The 17,447-nt window shown below is 43.9% G+C and overlaps 1 protein-coding gene across 1 annotated transcript in view; it reads right to left on the minus strand.

Annotated features, from left to right (window-relative positions):
• Positions 1–17,447, minus strand: part of OMA1 (OMA1 zinc metallopeptidase) — a 44,143-nt gene that overhangs the window by 25,106 nt on the left and 1,590 nt on the right. The window contains exons 2-7 of the mRNA XM_069981321.1: positions 15,362–15,787; positions 14,534–14,762; positions 10,552–10,728; positions 6,549–6,656; positions 4,695–4,823; positions 87–161 (exon numbers count right to left, since the gene is read on the minus strand). Coding sequence (XP_069837422.1) covers positions 87–161; positions 4,695–4,823; positions 6,549–6,656; positions 10,552–10,728; positions 14,534–14,762; positions 15,362–15,783 — 1,140 coding nt within the window. The 5' untranslated portion in view covers positions 15,784–15,787. The remainder of the gene's footprint in view (positions 1–86; positions 162–4,694; positions 4,824–6,548; positions 6,657–10,551; positions 10,729–14,533; positions 14,763–15,361; positions 15,788–17,447) is intronic.

Here is a 17,447-nt window from a genome sequence, read left to right on the forward strand (position 1 = left end):
CTTCCCTGAACCGCATAACTACTATAATACTGCTCTTATATACAAGAATATAACTACTATAATACTGCTCCTATGGGTTAGGTTACCTTTGCAGCAAGCTCAAGTCCAACTTTATCTGCTTCTGCCTCCAGTGTTCGGCTGTATGGCCTCTCAAACAGAAACTAGAAAAGAGGACACGTCAGACATATATATACACGTCGTATACTGCATTTTCCTTTTACTGTCACTGTCCAGTGGCGTAGCTACCATAGAGACAGGGTAGGCAGTTGCTATGGGGCCCGTGCAGGAGTGGGGCCCAGGGGTGAAGGTAAGAGTGTGTGTCCTTCTGCTTAACCCCTTATGTACTGCCGTGTGTAAGTGACCAAAAGTTTACTTACATCCTGCAACACAAAATAAGTGTTAACAAGCAGAAGACAGAGATCTCTGCTTCACTGCACTGATAACCTCTGTTCTCCAGATGTGCAATCAAGTAGGAAAGAAAAATGTGCAGAGGTCAGGGGTTATTAGTGCATGAGCAGTAAAGCAGATATCTCCTTGTCTTCTGAACTTTGGGTTACTTACACACTACAGTATATCAGGGGTTAAGCAGAAGGTAGTCTGCTCCTGCACCTATGTATTTATCCAAAAGGGCTCCTAATGGGCCCTTATAGGTAAAATCTGTGGACTCTCATAGCAAGCTGCCATTGACTCTCTGCTCTGCCAGTCACTCTTCTGACTGCAGGCAGGATTCTGCCTCTGGCCACAAGAGATTTTATTTTGTGGCCCCATCACAGAGCATAGACTGTATGTGCTTTGTGTTGTGTGTAGGGGAGGGGGGGCCCCTCAAATTATTTTGCTATGGGGCCTCGTGAATCCTAGCTACGCCCGTCACTGTCGTTATAACTTTCAAAAAATAAAACAAAGTGTAAAATAAAGTATATCTGCAATTTACAATCCTTTTTTTGTTATCATCAGGCTATAAAACTTACCAGAAATCCAGCACCAATCTTTAGTCCTGTGCTGGTCAAATCACTTCACTGCTTTCCCTGTGAGCGCAGATGACCTGGGAAACAAGGGACTTCCTGTTTTTAGACTCTTGGAAAAAAAAGTCAGTACACAGGAAGTGCCTTGTTTTCCACTATAACTAAAAACTTAAAAAATAACTTGCTTTATATCACATCTACTGTTGCTTTAGGTTGTGAAAGTTATAACGACAGTGACACCTTAAACAAGTGATTTGTACCCACAATCTGCCCCCCCCCCCCAAAAAAAAACGCTTGTACCTTTGGATGGCTGCTTTTAATACAAGATCTCGGGTGCGGGGGTCCGTTCAGTAGGTGATGCAGTTATTGTCCAAGAAACAACTTTTAAACTTGTCAAACTGGCGCGGCCTAGAGTGTCTATGCCCTAGGCTTGCACCGCCCCTCTGTCCCTCCTCCCTGCTCTCTTCACCATTAGGAATGCCCCAGGCAAAATTTCTCCTATTCATCACCTGTGTGAGCAAATCACATGTGCTGGATCTCTAAGGCACCTGTGCAGTGTTCAGACAGATGATGAATAGGAAAAATGCTGCCCAGGGCCATTCCTAATGGTGGAGAGGGTGGGAAGGAGGGACGGAGGAGCGGTGCAAGCCTAGGGCACAGACACTCGCCACGCCAATTTGACACAGGGCTGCAAGTTTAAAAGTTGTTTTTAGGACAATAACTGCATCACCTGCTGAACAGACCCCAGGACAGATCTTGGATTAAAAGCAGCTATCTAAAATTTAATTTAATTTAATTTCTAAGATCTTGGTACGTTCAGAAAATATGAAAGATTGCTTCATAGAATCCAATAATTCTAAACACTACCGACCAGCAGTACCGCTCTTTTGGGGGCCCCCTGATGCGCTACACCACACTTGCTACTGTTGCAACTTGCGGTCACCACTTACTACTCTCACTATCATTAGAAGCAGGAACGAGGCTGTGACACTGGTACCACGAGGACGTGCTGCAGGACCTCTCCAGCCTGGGCCTGTCGTTATCGACTGACTGCCATACAGAAGGAGCAAGAGGGAACAATTACTAGCCACCAGCCGCTCCTGGACGGGTGAGAGGCGTTACAAACGCTGATACACATGTATGCTTATGAATAGCAAGTTATTGTGGCTAAATATTGCTGCTCAATATTGACTTATCCCTCTATACTTTGGGATGTTTGTTTTAACTTACATTTAACTCTGCAGCAGATTGCGCATCTGTATTGTTTAAGGACTACAAGTCCAAGACCGGCTGAGGTAACAATCTCATTCATAACAAGATCGCCTCTATTTACATGGTATGAAATCAATGTACCTTGTTGCCCTGGAATCCTATGGAACATATCACATGGGTTCAATTACCACCATATCGTATCTGACCTGGACTGAGCGGTACCGCAGTGACTACACAGACTACCAATTTACCTTTTCTTAATTTTTGATATATTGTCTATTTTTTACATCATGAATATGAACATAGATCAATTGTGTTTTAAGTGTTTGTATCATCATCATCATTATTATTTTACTATTTAATTAAAAGCGTTATGTTTGAAGCTTGGGGCGGTCATAATCTAGAGGACTAAATTCTCTCTTTATGTTATTTCTGTTTTTTCTTGCCCATCTCTAGGTAGGGGCATTTTTTAGTTTAAAGTGACACTGTCACCCCGTTTGTGCATTCTGACATCTCTACACAGGTGTAAAGGGTAAATTTAGTGTTTTTTATACCTTATTTCATATCATACGTCATGGTGCTTGTTCAAGTAGAAAGTGTCCTTTTATCAACTGCAGATTGTATTAAGTGGGCGTGGCCTCACGGGATTAGCGTCACTTGACGCCCATTGGTTGGCCGACGTAAAGGGGGTGGGGTCTAGACCTTTCGGCCAGCCTGTTCCAATGGCCGACGAGGGGGTGGGGCCAACCGTGGTGTTGTGGATGGGGCTAAGTGGCGATAATGCAACGAGGCCACGCCCACTTAACACAATCTGCAGTTGATAAAAGATGACTTTTTACTTGAACAAGCACCATGACGTATGATATAAAATAAGGTATGAAAACTGCTAAATTTACCCTTTACACCTGTGTAGAGATGTCAGAATGCAAAAAGGGGGGGCAGTGTCACTTTAACCTTGACTAATACAGTACCTAGATTGTGAGCTGCACCTACACCTCTCTCTATACAAGCGGTTTGGGGGAAAAGATTGTGGGTACAGAGTCGCTTTAATACGATTTTGTAAAATGTTAATGTCACAGGGGTACTCAGACCGCGACCCTTTTTGGTAATGCCCGGGGAGGGGGTGGGTGAAAATAATAACATCCACTTACCTCCCTGGCTCCAGTGCTGCCGCCCGCTGTTCTGGTCCCCGATGTGCAGCCACTTCCTGGTCTTGAGACGTGATGTTGATGGCCCGCTCAGCCATTCAGTGGCAGAGGCGGGACACCACTACAGGCAACATCACATGTGAAGAGCAGGAAGCGGCTGCACATGGGAGACTGGAGCAGCAGAATGCGGACGGCAGTGCTGCAGCCGGGGAGGTAAGTTGTTGTTATTGTTTTCTCCACCCCCTCCCTGGACATTGTCGACTGAAAAACCCGTCCTGATCCCCTTACTTCTCTTAGGGTCCTATTCCACGGGCCGAGCAGGGCCCGATCAACAACGTAAACTAGGCCTATTTCATGGCCGATGATAGCGAGGGCTATCGTTACCGTTGTCCTTGCAGCCCTTGCAGCATACATTACCTGGCAGGACTTCTCCTCCGCTTACAGCATCAACTCCGGTGCGGCCTGTCTGAGCTGTCAGACCACTCAGCTAATCACTGGCCGCGGCGTTCCTCGCCTGTGATTGGCTGACCGGTCTGACAGCTGATGCTGCGCCGTGGGACCCAGGGAGGAAGACGGAGCGGAGGAGAAGCCCTGCCAGGTAATGTATGGTGCTTCTCAAATCGTTGGTCGCGCATCGCTATTCCACCGGTGGGGGACGGATGATTTTAGGTCTGGCCCTAAATAAACGATCAGCCGATGACACGATCAGCCGATTATCGCTCCGTGGAATAGGCCCCTTAGCTGAGGGTTTGCTACAATTGTATCCAGTCTAGACAACCCCTTGTAAGCTGAACATATTAGCAGCTCAGTTCTTCTGTCCTGATACTTTGTTACAATGTATCAGCGCAGGTTACTGTATCCACACTGAACACAATGGAAGGAAACCCAAAGCTGTGAGAATGAGGTCAGGAGGGCTCGCCAGCTTCACAGACCGTGAGAAAAGATGCTGAAAATTAGGGAGGCCACAAAAGGGCTAGGGTCTCACTGCAATGTCGGCAATCACTGCTGGTTGGTTTTGCATGTGTCAATTTTTTTAATTTTTTTTTTACAATAATCTAATTTAATAAACCATCACCCAACCCTGCTGCATTATTGTAAACTAATCTATAATACACCCTGCAGCAGCTGATGTGCTACTGATAGGGAGACTGCTCCCCCCGATGGCCAAAATGAGTAAATTCCTACCAGACTTTGCAATTAGTTCCTTTAGAAATAAGGATTACATGCAGCTGTCAGGGCAGGCTGGGAGTTGTAGTTGTTCAGGAAATAGAGAGCCACAAGTTCGGGACACTGCTTTAATGCAGCTACAAAGGAAGGCAGGTAGACCAATGGATGTGACTTATATTGCTCTATGCTAATGTTTTGCCCTTACCTCTCTTAACCTGGATTGAATCCACTGACCGAAAATGGCGAGGCTGTCCATGGGGCAGATAGCCCAGATCATGACTAAGGAGATGAGGAGGAGGAAGTCCAGAAAATGGCTGACACTGGCCTTCTCTGCCTGCAAGAATCACACAAGACAAAAAAAAGTAAATGGTATTATAAGAACATCAGAATATCACCCTCATCATCATCATCATATATAGACATAATCTACAGAAAAATCCTGAAATACACATTATATTATACTCCAGAGCTGCACTCACTATTCTGCTGGTGGGGTCACTGTGTACATACATTACATTACTTATCCTGTGCTGATCCTGAGTTACATCCTGTATTATACTCCAGAGCTGCACTCACTATTCTGCAGGTAGGGTCACTGTACAAATGGTATAACAAATTGATGTACTGCACAGCTCACATTAGGTACACAGCACAATTTGGCATCTGCTTCCATAATAAACATATTAACATGGCTGAACATCTATCTCTGGGTCTGTTACCGGCTGCATTTCATCTCATTGACTTTCTCACTGGCTACAAGGCTCCTGTCATCTAACGCGTTTCAACTTCAATACTTCATAAATACTTAGTGATGCATCAAGGATCATCGCCCCCATCCGCCCCCCACCATAACATTGACCCCCAACAGGCAGAGAAACTACGGGGAAATTCACAAACCCTGCTCCACATTTTATTTCTAAAGGAGGAATTCACAAGTATTGATCTGGAGAAGCTTCATAATTCACCACTTGGCTAAGTCAGGCAGCGAGAGAATCTATCACTACTATAAAATGATGCAATTACGGTTTTACAGCCGCTGCCGACACTGGGATTTTAGGTCTAGAAAGGCGCAAACTCCCCATCCCATCCCCCAGGTCAGAATATAGACTGCAAGTGATGGGGACAGAACTCTAATTCTAATTCTGAGCACATCGACAATAGATCATTCCCTATTCCTGTATATAAAAGCAGCATTATAGTAGTTATATTCTTGTACATAGGGGGCAGTATTATAGTAGTTATATTCTTGTATATAGGAGCAGTATTATAGTAGTTATATTCTTGTATATAGGAGCAGTATTATAGTAGTTATATTCTTGTACATAGGGGGCAGTATTATAGTAGTTATATTCTTGTATATAGGAGCAGTATTATAGTAGTTATATTCTTGTATATAGGAGCAGTATTATAGTAGTTATATTCTTGTATATAGGAGCAGTATTATAGCAGTTATGTTCTTGTATATAGGGGCAGTATTATAGTAGTTATATTCTTGTATATAGGAGCAGTATTATAGTAGTTATATTCTTGTACATAGGGGGCAGTATTATAGTAGTTATATTCTTGTATACAGGAGCAGTTTTATAGTAGTTATATTCTTGTACATAGGAGCAGTATTATAGTAGTTATATTCTTGTATATAGGAACAGTATTATAGTAGTTATATTCTTGTATATAGGAGCAGTATTATAGCAGTTATGTTCTTGTATATAGGGGCAGTATTATAGTAGTTATATTCTTGTACATAGGGGGCAGTATTATAGTAGTTATATTCTTGTATATAGGGAGCAGTATTTTTGCAGTTATATTCTTGTACATAGGAGCAGTATTATAGTAGTTATATTCTTGTATATAGGAGCAGCATTATAGTAGTTATATTGTTGTATATAGGAGGCAGTATTATAGTAGTTATATTCCAGTATATAGGACGTAGTATTATAGTAGTTATTTTCTTGTACATAGGGAGCTCTATTTAGTTGTAATGAACATGTAACATGGAGATAAACATAATGAACACAGAATAATTACAAAACCACCAAGTTTCCATGAATGTTCTCACCGTATGTTGAAGAATGGCGTGTGCAAGTTCGTGGCCCAAAATGGCGGTAAGCTGGTCAATGTCTGCCACTGCATTCAGCATTCCTGTGAACATGAACACTTGACCGTTCTGAAAGACAAACCATCACAAGACATCACAACCCAGATTAACATGATGAAGTCACGATACAATCAAAAGTGCCATTTTGGTGACCATGTTACCTGTTACAATACCCGGGTAACATGAGTGATGGGATCAGCGATCTGTGTAATGTATGTAATGGCTTCAGGCCTCTATTTGAACATTTTAGGTGCAAATTTGAACAGTTGTATCTAAGTGTCTGATGACCTTTAAGCTTTGTCCTGTACATGGGATCCGAGCCGGAGGACATGGAGCGGCTCAGACGTAACCTGGACCAGCAGAAAAACTGATTACACCGTCTTCCCCCTCTGCTGCTCCAGGAATTAAGATTCTATCAGTGATTCTCTTCTTGCTTCAGTGACCGAGCGCTTAGATCTTCAATGAAGCTGCTAACCTCATCTGTCACCATTTTTCGAACATACAATAAGCCCCTTATCTTCTAGAATATGGTAGAAACTGGTCATGACCTCCCTCTAGGATTGTGTCTGTCCCCCCCCCCCCCTCCCCAGCTGTTGCAAACTACAACTCCCATAATGATGGCGTAGTTTGCACCAGGTAGGGGGTGCAAAAACTTCTTTAGAGAAAGGACCATATTGTTACCCTTTTCACTATACAGAGACATGACATCTCCCCATTTACAGTTATATGGAGTTCAAATCACCATTAGGGTGCCTTCACACCTACCGCATCCGCAGCATTCATTTCTATAGAGCACATACTCACAGCGGTATTGACATCCCGCTTTGAGTATGTGCTTTAACCCCCTGCCGCCCGCAGCCCCGCTGCTGAGATCATACATTACCTGCTCTGGCGACGCGGCTGCATGTCAGGCTCCCGGCTCCCATTGGTCCCGCTCAGCCAATCAGCACCACTAATTGGCTGAGCGGGATCGGAGCCGGGAGTCCGACATGCAGCCGCGTCACCAGAGCAGGTAAGTATGATCTCGGCGGCGGAGCTGCGGGGCTACAGGTGGCAGGGCTGTGGGCAACAGGGGGTTAAAGCACATACTCAAAGCGGGATGTCAATCCCGCTGCGAGTATGTGCTCTATAGAAATGAATGGGACTGGATCCGCAGCGGATCTCGCTGCTAATCTGCAGCATGAGATCTGCTCCGGATCCGGTAGGTGTGAAGGCACCCTTAAACTACACTTTCCAGCATTCCTTGTTTTCAATTAAAGGGGTTGGCCACTTTATCATAAAACTATTCAGTGTACAGTTTTAGTAAGTGTATTCACAGCCATTACTGACAGCAACTCCTCCTGTACCTCATAGAGCTAAAATCAGACTCCCATCCTCCAGGCTGTGCCGTCCTGCTCTGCGGTGAGTCTGTCCATAAGATGGCCGACATGGAAGAGCATGTGAACATGCCCCCGTCTCCCAGTGTCCACCATAGGCATATACAGGCTCTGTGGTGGACACTGGGGGGCAGGGCATGGTCACATGCTCCTCTCTGTCGGCCATCTTATGTACAGATTCACCACAGAGCAGGACAGCACAGTCTGGAGGAGGGAAGTCTGATTTTAACTCTATGAGGTACACAGGGAGCTGCTGTCAGTAAGGGTTCTGTGTACACCTACTAATACTGTACACTGAACTATTTTACTATAAAGTGCCCTTTATGGAAGGGCTGGAAAGATAAACAGCGCTCCATGGTGTAGATTGTAACAAACTGGTTATAGTGAGCGGAAAAGTTGCAAACTCTTACCTGGGATGGTTGTGCAAACCTGAGGCACAACACGCACAAGGGCGTCAACCAAAATGAACCGCAACCACTCCTGTACACTCCTCTAAGTGAATAGACAAAAGACAAACTTCCTCCACTCCAATACAGGTTATCGGGCACAGATCCAAAAAATTGTGGTAAATAAAAAAACGTTTATTATATATATATATATATATTAAAATCTTTAAAAAATCTATAAAAAAAAATCAACCTTTGTTTTATATATATATATATTTGTTGTTGATTTGTTTTACATGACACTTAATAAAGAAGTTAGTCTGGCTTCGAAACGCACTGTGTCTAATACATATTTTTAATATAGTTTTTTTTTTTTTTTTATTTACCACGATTTTTTGGACCTGTGCCCGCTGTAACCTGTAACCTTTATTGGAGCAGAGGAAGTTTGTCGATTCTTTGAGGAAGGAAGAAGCTAGCCTCTCCTTCACTTAAGGCCCTAACACACAAAACGATTATCGGCCATACTCGGCCGATTATCATCTTGTGATATAGAATGCAACGATCAGCCGACATGAACGATGTCGGTTAACTGTTGCAGTTGTTTATCTTTCAACATGTTGAAAGACAAACTACTAATATAGCAACGATCTGCTACCCTTGCTCCGCTGAATAGGAGCGGCGGCAGCGGACCTCTGCTATCTGCTATGGGCTGCCCGGACGATCTAGCGATCACCCGAGAACACAACCCCCACCCCATCCCCCACAAGCAGCTCCCTCTGGGTGTAAAGGTTCCTTCTCTTCATGCTATATATATATATATATTTTGTGCTCCTGGCATACATTATAAGGCCTCATTCACACTTCCATATATATATATATATATATATGGGTTGTGATCACAGGAAGTTTTGCATTATACTCCCTTTATTTTTTTCCCATGTTTTCTATGTATGAATCAACATTATATCTACGGCCAAATCATGCTCCCTCCGTGCTGATATGTTATTTTCTCTGTTAAAAAAAATAAATAAATAAAAAAGAGACCAAACACAAGAAGTTCCAGTCCTTTGGGCGCTCACACAAGGAAAGACACCTGTTCATCATGCAGGTTGTATATCAACTGAGGGTAATTACATTTGGCTAATTATATTATTAACTATTACTAATTATACTATCAGCTCTGCAGCTTACCAGGAGACAATGCTCTTTGTTATGCAACAATTCAGTCAGTATAATGTCAGCGTGTGGTTATAGAGGTTTTGGTGCTGTGTGACAGGAGAGCTGACCATACAATGTAAGCATCCACAGGATTCTCTTCTACTGAATGTGGATGCGTAGCAGCTGTATACATGTGCAGTGAAGACTTGTCCTGCTCAGTGCGCAAAGGACTGGGACTATCTGTGTATGGTCTTTTTTTGAACAGAGCAAAGACCAAATATTGGCACATGGGGCATGAACTGCAGCTTGGCATAGAGATATGTTAATGGTCCAGGTCTGAGTGTTCAGACTTGTACCAGTCAGGAGAATGAGTGGTGAGAGGACCACGCCGTAGTGCGTCCTCTCCCTGCTTTGTGTAAGGGCCCTATTACACGGGACGATTATTGTGCAAAAAATCGTTAAATCTTTCGAATTTAAACAATATTCGTTCTGTGTAATTGCAGGCAACGATCGAAAAATCGTTCGAATGACGTTGACCGTTGATTTAGATTTAGACCTAAAATTATAGTTAATCGTTCACTAATCATTCGCTGTAATTCCACATTCATTCGCTCAAGTTCCGCACTTTTTCACTAATCGTTCAGTGTAATTGCACATTGCCCATTGTTTTCCTGAGATCAGAAGGAATAAACGATCATAGTAACGATCGCAATAACGATCGAAATAACGATTGTATCTAACAACTATTGTTCTGTGTAATATGGTGAACGATTTCAGGTTACCGATAAACAATCTCGTTTGCGATCGTTTATCGTTAGTCGTTGAAAATCACTCCATGTAATAGGACCCTAAGAAGAAGAGAGTCTGGCTCCACAGACTTACATTATGAGTCCCACTCTTTTTTCTAACACAGCACGGGAGCAGACTGTACTGCAGCGCATTCTCTCCTGCTCATTCTCCCGATTAGTCTGGTTCTGAGTGTTCAGACCTGGACCGATCCAAACTTTGGAGTCTGCTTCCTTGAGGGACTACAAAACATCTCACCGGCAGCACAAATGCATTGAGAACTTCTGGCTTGTCCACGACGTGCACAGTCCACTGGATTCGGGACACCTCAGGCAGGTCGCGGTTGCAGGCGATAAGGTGGTCGACGAGCTTCTGCACTAGCTGATAACGTGCATCCTCTGCAGGGAGCATGACATCCTTATACTCCTCAATCAGCTGCAAGAAGAGAAGGCAAGAAAACACGTAAGAAGGCGACAGCTCAGCACATTCTGGGCTCTAATCTCTTCTATTAGATGTGTTCTATCTGTCCTGCAGCGGGGGAGGGGAAGGATGGATCAGTGAAGCCCAAGAACCAGGGGAGACCCTCAAAAGACGACTCCACGCAGGGCTGTCAAAGTCTCTTTATCTTTGATAAGAAATTAAAATAGAGGACGGAGGATTTGCTGCGCTTGGAGAAATCCACTGCGGCCGGCAATGTGTTCTCTGTATTCTGCCATAGGGACAGAAGGAGGGAATAAAAGGGAAATAATTGGTTTTATTGTCGGGTGCGGGAGATAATCCGCAGCGGCTCCGGCTCTGTGGGGAGACGGAACATAAGAGACCTCGCTGCCACAATGAAACAGTCACCTACTGACCCTATTCATCACACGAGGCACAGAGGCCAACTATGGACTATTACCCTAATAGCAAAAAAAGAACTCAAGGCTGGGGTTTTATCCATTACAGTATCCACACAACTTGTCCAGGATCCTGAATGGCAAGTAAGCCTTGTTGTGCCGTGGTAGGGGAAAGCGCAAAACCATAGACTATACTGTAATATATACCATGAACTAGATCCACTAAATATATAATGCTGCTCATATAGTCACTGACCCAGCTTTCCAAGACTGCTGAATGACAAATCGACCTAGATACATATCTAGGCATCCATCTCATACCTATCTCTGAAATAGGAGATAGATAGATACATAGATAGATACATAGCTCATAGATAAGAGATAGATAGATAGATAGATAGATAGATAGGTTTAAGAGTAACTTGGATTGCAAGCGCTTTGCAAGAAGAGCTCACAGTTTTTTTTAAATTGTAACTTGGTGTAAGAGCTCCCTGTACTGGGTTCCCCATCCTCTCCATTCCAGCTATATTGTGCCTGCACTTACACTCAGCTATACACACTGCTGTAGAGACAAGTTTCTGTCACTGTCCTCCTGCACAGCTCTGTGATTCTCACTTCCTGATTGGTCCATGCTGTACACACACCCCTTCCCCACTGCTGTCATGTGACCACACAGACCTTTGACAGCAGCCCTGCTTCTCTATTCTAGCCTGTTGTACTACGCTACTGCATTATGGGGATCTGCAGTTCCACCCTCTATCTACAAACTGCTGCTGTTTTTTTTTTTAGGTTTATGCAGTTACTATACATTATACACCACATGGTGATTGTTATACTGTACAGTAACTTATAATATGACATATTCAGCTGTTTCTAAATGTTTGTTTCATTTGTTTTACATGTTATTCAGAAATTAAAAAAAAAAAACTTTGCTTTGGTCTAAGAGTGGATTTGGATTACAAGCACGGACCCGGAACGAATTATGCTCGTAATCCAAGACACCACTGTAGATAGATAAATATATAGTAGACAGATTATTATAGTGCTTACAATAGGCCCTGTGAGCCATGAGTGGCGGCTCGTATAATAGTGACGTATATCTGATTTTAGGAGCCGGATCCGTTCCCGTATCATTCAAGACAGCGTTACGAGGAACCTCGAGTGTCTTTATTACCACATTAGTGTCCTGCTGCTTTTACTAGTTTGGCCTTGAAAAATTTTTTTTTTTTTTCTCTCTCCTTTTAGTGAAGTCGTTTCTTTTAAAATTCATTAGTTTTTCATCACAGAGAATTGTTCACAGCTGGCACTTAACTGCGCAAATGACACATCCGTTTTCTATTGCTTAAGTAGACGGCGGCGCCATTCATCTCTACGCAGGGAATGTGAACGCATAAAGCTAAAGGCAGAATATACCCTGTGCTATTATATATTACATTATATTATACCCCTGAGCTGCACTCACTATTCTGCTGGTGAGGTCACTGTGTACATACATTACATTACTGATCCTGAGTTACATCCTGTATTATACTCCAGAGCTGCACTCACTATTCTGCTGGTGGGGTCACTGTGTACATACATTACATTACTTATCCTGTACTGATCCTGAGTTCAGTGGCGTAGCTACCATGAAGGCAGGGAAGGCGACTGCTATGGGGCCCCTGCAGGAAGGGGGCCCGAGGAAGCCTGCCCTGCCTTCATGCTAGGTACCGACCACTGTACCCCCAGGGGTCCAGAGAGGAAGAGGGACCACCACTGCACTGTTCAGCCCCCTCACTGTAGTGCCGGGTGAGCGGGCTGAACAGAGGAGCAGGACCTGCCAGGTCCTGCACGGCACAGGAGAGGAGTGAAGGACCTTTGTGTGTCAGTGAGTGTATATATGTATCTGTGGGTATATGTATACGTCAGTGTGTCTATATATGTATCTGTGTATATATTTATATGTCAGTATGTATATGTATCTGTGGCTATATGTGTGTGTAACTCTTGCTACGGTGCGGTTTATTTACAGTGCATAAAGCAGTATGAATTATTAGCAACTTATAATGTACCAAGAATAAGCAGTCCATAAAGGATAGATATGTTCATGAATGGCTGGGAACACCTTGTACCATTGACTTGCTCCAATTCTGATCACAGTCTTATATATGCGACTTTAAACATGAAGCATGAAAAGAGGTTACCATATGTTTGGTGTCCCTTTCAAGATTTCATCCCTTGGCTACTTTTTAATTTCTTGGGCTCTCTGCTCAACGCGTTTCCTGTGCTTCTCTTCACAATCATCAGGAGCTGGTGAGCGTGGTGGGTATGGTACATCTGCACGGCTCTGATGACTTGGAGCAAGTCAATGGTACAAGGTGTTCCCAGCCATTCATGAACATATATATCCTTTATGGACTGCTTATTCTTGGTACATTATAAGTTGCTAATAATTCATACTGCTTTATGCACTGTAAATAAACCGCACCGTAGCAAGAGTTTTCTGTTCCTCTATTTTTTGGATGATTTAATGATTACAGAAAACAATACTATACTAAGTGAATACTGAAATATCCAGACTATATGTGTGTGTATGTCAGCAATGTCTGTAGCACTGGTGTATATGTGTGTGTTTGTGTATGTCAGCAGTGTCTCAAGTGATTGACAGGTTTGCTCCCAAAGATGTTCTGCAGCAGCTTCTATTAATGTTGGGCTCTAATAAAAGAACACCCACCATTAATATCTGCTGAATTTTCTTTTATTTCTGGTTGAGTATTTCTTATTACACTTAGATGATTTCCCTGTGTACAGTCTACTCATGGTGTATACATCTGTACTAGTGTAATCACATTCTAGTGTAAATGTGTGTATGTCAGTGGCGTATCTGTATATATGTTAATGGTGCCTCTGTGTGTGTATTTGTGCGTCATTGTCTGTGTCTGGCGAGGGGGGGGGGGGGATAGGGGAGCGTACAGGATTCATGGGGCCCCGTACAATTTTTTGCTATGGGGCCCCATGAATCCTAGCTACGCCCCTGCCTGAGTTATATCCTGTATTATACTCCAGAGCTGCATTCACTATTCTGCTGGTGGGGTCACTGTGTACATACATTACATTACTTATCCTGTACTGATCCTGAGTTATATCCTATATTATACTGCAGAGCTGCACTCACTATTCTGCTGGTGGGGTCACTGTGTACATACATTACATTATTTATCCTGTACTGATCCTGAGTTACATCCTGTATTATACTCCAGAGCTGCACTCACTATTCTGCTGTTGGGTCCCTGTGTACATACATTACATTACTTATCCTGTACTGATCCTGAGTGCAGATCTGAATGATAACACAGGCTGTATAGCTCAGGATCAGTACAAGACTCACAGCTGATCCCCGTGCACGCTCCAGGGGTGATACTCACGCTCTCATACTCCACATTGGTGAGCAGTTCATAGTCTTCCTTCCTGAACACCAGGAGTCGGCTGCGACCTGTTATCGGTGTCTCCTCCAGGTTGGTGAAGTAGAAGAGAACGATGACACATCCCAGAGCGCCGGCTCCTAGAGACAGCTTCCACTTATTCTGCCTGACGCTCTCTTTGAAGAGCTGACGCTTGTTTGCTGGAAGAGATTTCCACCAGCTCCGCACACTCCTAGAGAACAGCGAGACAAAAGAGGTGAAGCAATGAGAGAGAAGCAGAGACAGGAAGGAGCTCACAGGCTGAGAATTACTTAGTAAGATAAAAGCAGATTCCACAGCAGCACAGAGTACTTCAGGACAGTGCTGATCTTGTGGAGGTGCCCCAGATCTGGACATAGGGACAGTGGCCTGATGTGAGGACGGTAATGGAGACAAGTGCAAGGTCACTGACTGAGGAATAGATCATAAAATAAGCACGATCCACAGCAGCACAGAGCATTTCAGGAGTAAATGTCAGCAGTGACCTGTCCCTTTATGTGATGATGTTGGGGAGTTGTGGAGACAAGTGCGGGGTCAGAGACTCAGGGTTAAATTATGGTAGGAACAGGACCAACAGCATCACAGAGCATTTCAGCATACTGATCTGGTTAAAGGGCAGTGACATGTCCTGTCATTTTGGTGAGGACATTTCTGGATGCAGTGGCCATAATGTGAGAAGGGGAATGGGGACAAGTGTGAGACACAGGCTGAGAATCACACAGAAGCTATGGTCAAAAGCTGCACAGAGTATTTCAGTAGAGTACTGTAATAATAAATAAGGTTATACCTGACCTGCCAAGGATAATTGCAAACAGTTTCTGCAGCGGTTTGATAAAAAGCCAGATGTGAGGCGGTAAGAGGACATGGCGGCGGCTGGAGGTGTGGAAGGATCTGCTGCCCCCGGGGGAGCTCGGTGTCTGCTGGATCCATGAGGAGACACCGGAGCGCTGTATACAGCTTGTATACTCTCCTGAGCTGTGCCCGCCCTTGGTATGAAGTCCACGTCCTGCACAGATCGTGCTCCAGGCTGGGGCGGATATGGTTGAGGACACTGCGGCCCCCCGGTACAGTACAGACTTCAGGGCCCAGCCCGGCTGTGTACTATACGGCGCATTCAAGATGGATCTATGAAGGGTTAATCTAGAGGAGATCAGTCTGTTCAGGGAGATTCTCTGTCCTGAGATCCACAGGATCCGGGCGGCCTCCACCAGCATCTTCCTATAGAGACAGAATATTACAATGTGTTATGTATATATCAATGAGAGATACTGATATTATATGGTTCATATCAACCCAGTTGGTGAAAAACTACAATTCCCATCATGCCCGGATACCCTATGGCTGGCCAGGCATGATGGGAATTGTAGTTGTGCAGGAGCTGAAGGGCTACAAGTTATGCATCATTGTTAAAGGGGTTCTCCAGCCATACATTTTTTTTCTTTCAAACCAAGAAAAAAAAAATCTCAATTCTTACAGTACTTATCAGCTGCTGTATGTCCTGCCGGAAGTTATGTATTCTTTCCAGTCTGGAGAGCAGGAGAGGTTTTCTTTTCTTTTTTTCATTTTTTTTTTTTTTTAAGGTATTTTATTAAAGATTTTTTTGTCATAACAATACAGACATTACATTTGCACAATAGAAAATGTAAGATGGTTTGAAAATAAAAACACTAAATTGTAATGTAAATATATGTCAAATATCAGACAAGTATAAGTACTCAGATATGTTATATGTTATATGTTACTTTTACACATTGAGTTTACAAACAAAGTAAGGCTGTAAAGGGGGGGGGGGATTTGGGAGAGATAGAAACATTTAACAGTATACATAAATTGTATAAGAAATACTGAACATATTGTTTAAAGGGGTAGTGCGGCGCTAAACATTTATTCACAAAATAACACACATTACAAAGTTATATACTTTGTAATGTGTGTTATGTATGTGAATGGCCCCCTTCCCCGTATTTCCCCCCACCCACGCTAGACCCAGAAGTGTTGGTGCATTATACTTACCGCTTTCGTGTCGACCCCTGGCCGCCATCTTGGGACAATGACGTCGTCTTCGGGAGGCCGGCCGAACAGCTCCAGCCGTCCCTCATGCAGGCCCTTCTCTGCCGCGTCATCAGCTGCTCAGCCGCAATTGGCTGAGCATAACTGTGCTCAGCCAATCGCGGCTGAGCAGCTGATGACGCTGCATAGGGGACAGAGAGTGCTGCATGTATGTGCCCACATCTGTCCTGCTCATTCCTTCATACTCCCTGCAGTCTTTATCAGTCCTTGTGTTTCCCATCCTCTCCATTCCTGCGATAATGTGCCTGCACTTACACTCAGCTATACACACTGCTGCTATAATGTGCCTGCACTTACACTCAGCTATACACACTGCTGCTATAATGTGCCTGCACTTACACTCAGCTATACACACCGCTGCTATAATGTGCCTGCACTTACACTCAGCTATACACACCGCTGCTATAATGTGCCTGCACTTACACTCAGCTATGCACACCGCTGCTATAATGTGCCTGCACTTACACTCAGCTATACACACCGCTGCTATAATGTGCCTGCACTTACACTCAGCTATACACACCGCTGCTATAATGTGCCTGCACTTACACTCAGCTATACACACCGCTGCTATAATGTGCCTGCACTTACACTCAGCTATACACACCGCTGCTATAATGTGCCTGCACTTACACTCAGCTATACACACCGCTGCTATAATGTGCCTGCACTTACACTCAGCTATACACACTGCTGTATTGAAAGGTTTATTTCACTCTTCCTGATTGGTCCATGTTGAACACACCCCTCCCCCATTGCTGTCATGTGACCACACAGTCCTCTGACAGCAGCCCTGCTTCTCTATTCT

Source organism: Dendropsophus ebraccatus, chromosome 8, assembly GCF_027789765.1.
Source record: "Dendropsophus ebraccatus isolate aDenEbr1 chromosome 8, aDenEbr1.pat, whole genome shotgun sequence".
NCBI classification, from domain to species: domain Eukaryota; kingdom Metazoa; phylum Chordata; class Amphibia; order Anura; family Hylidae; genus Dendropsophus; species Dendropsophus ebraccatus.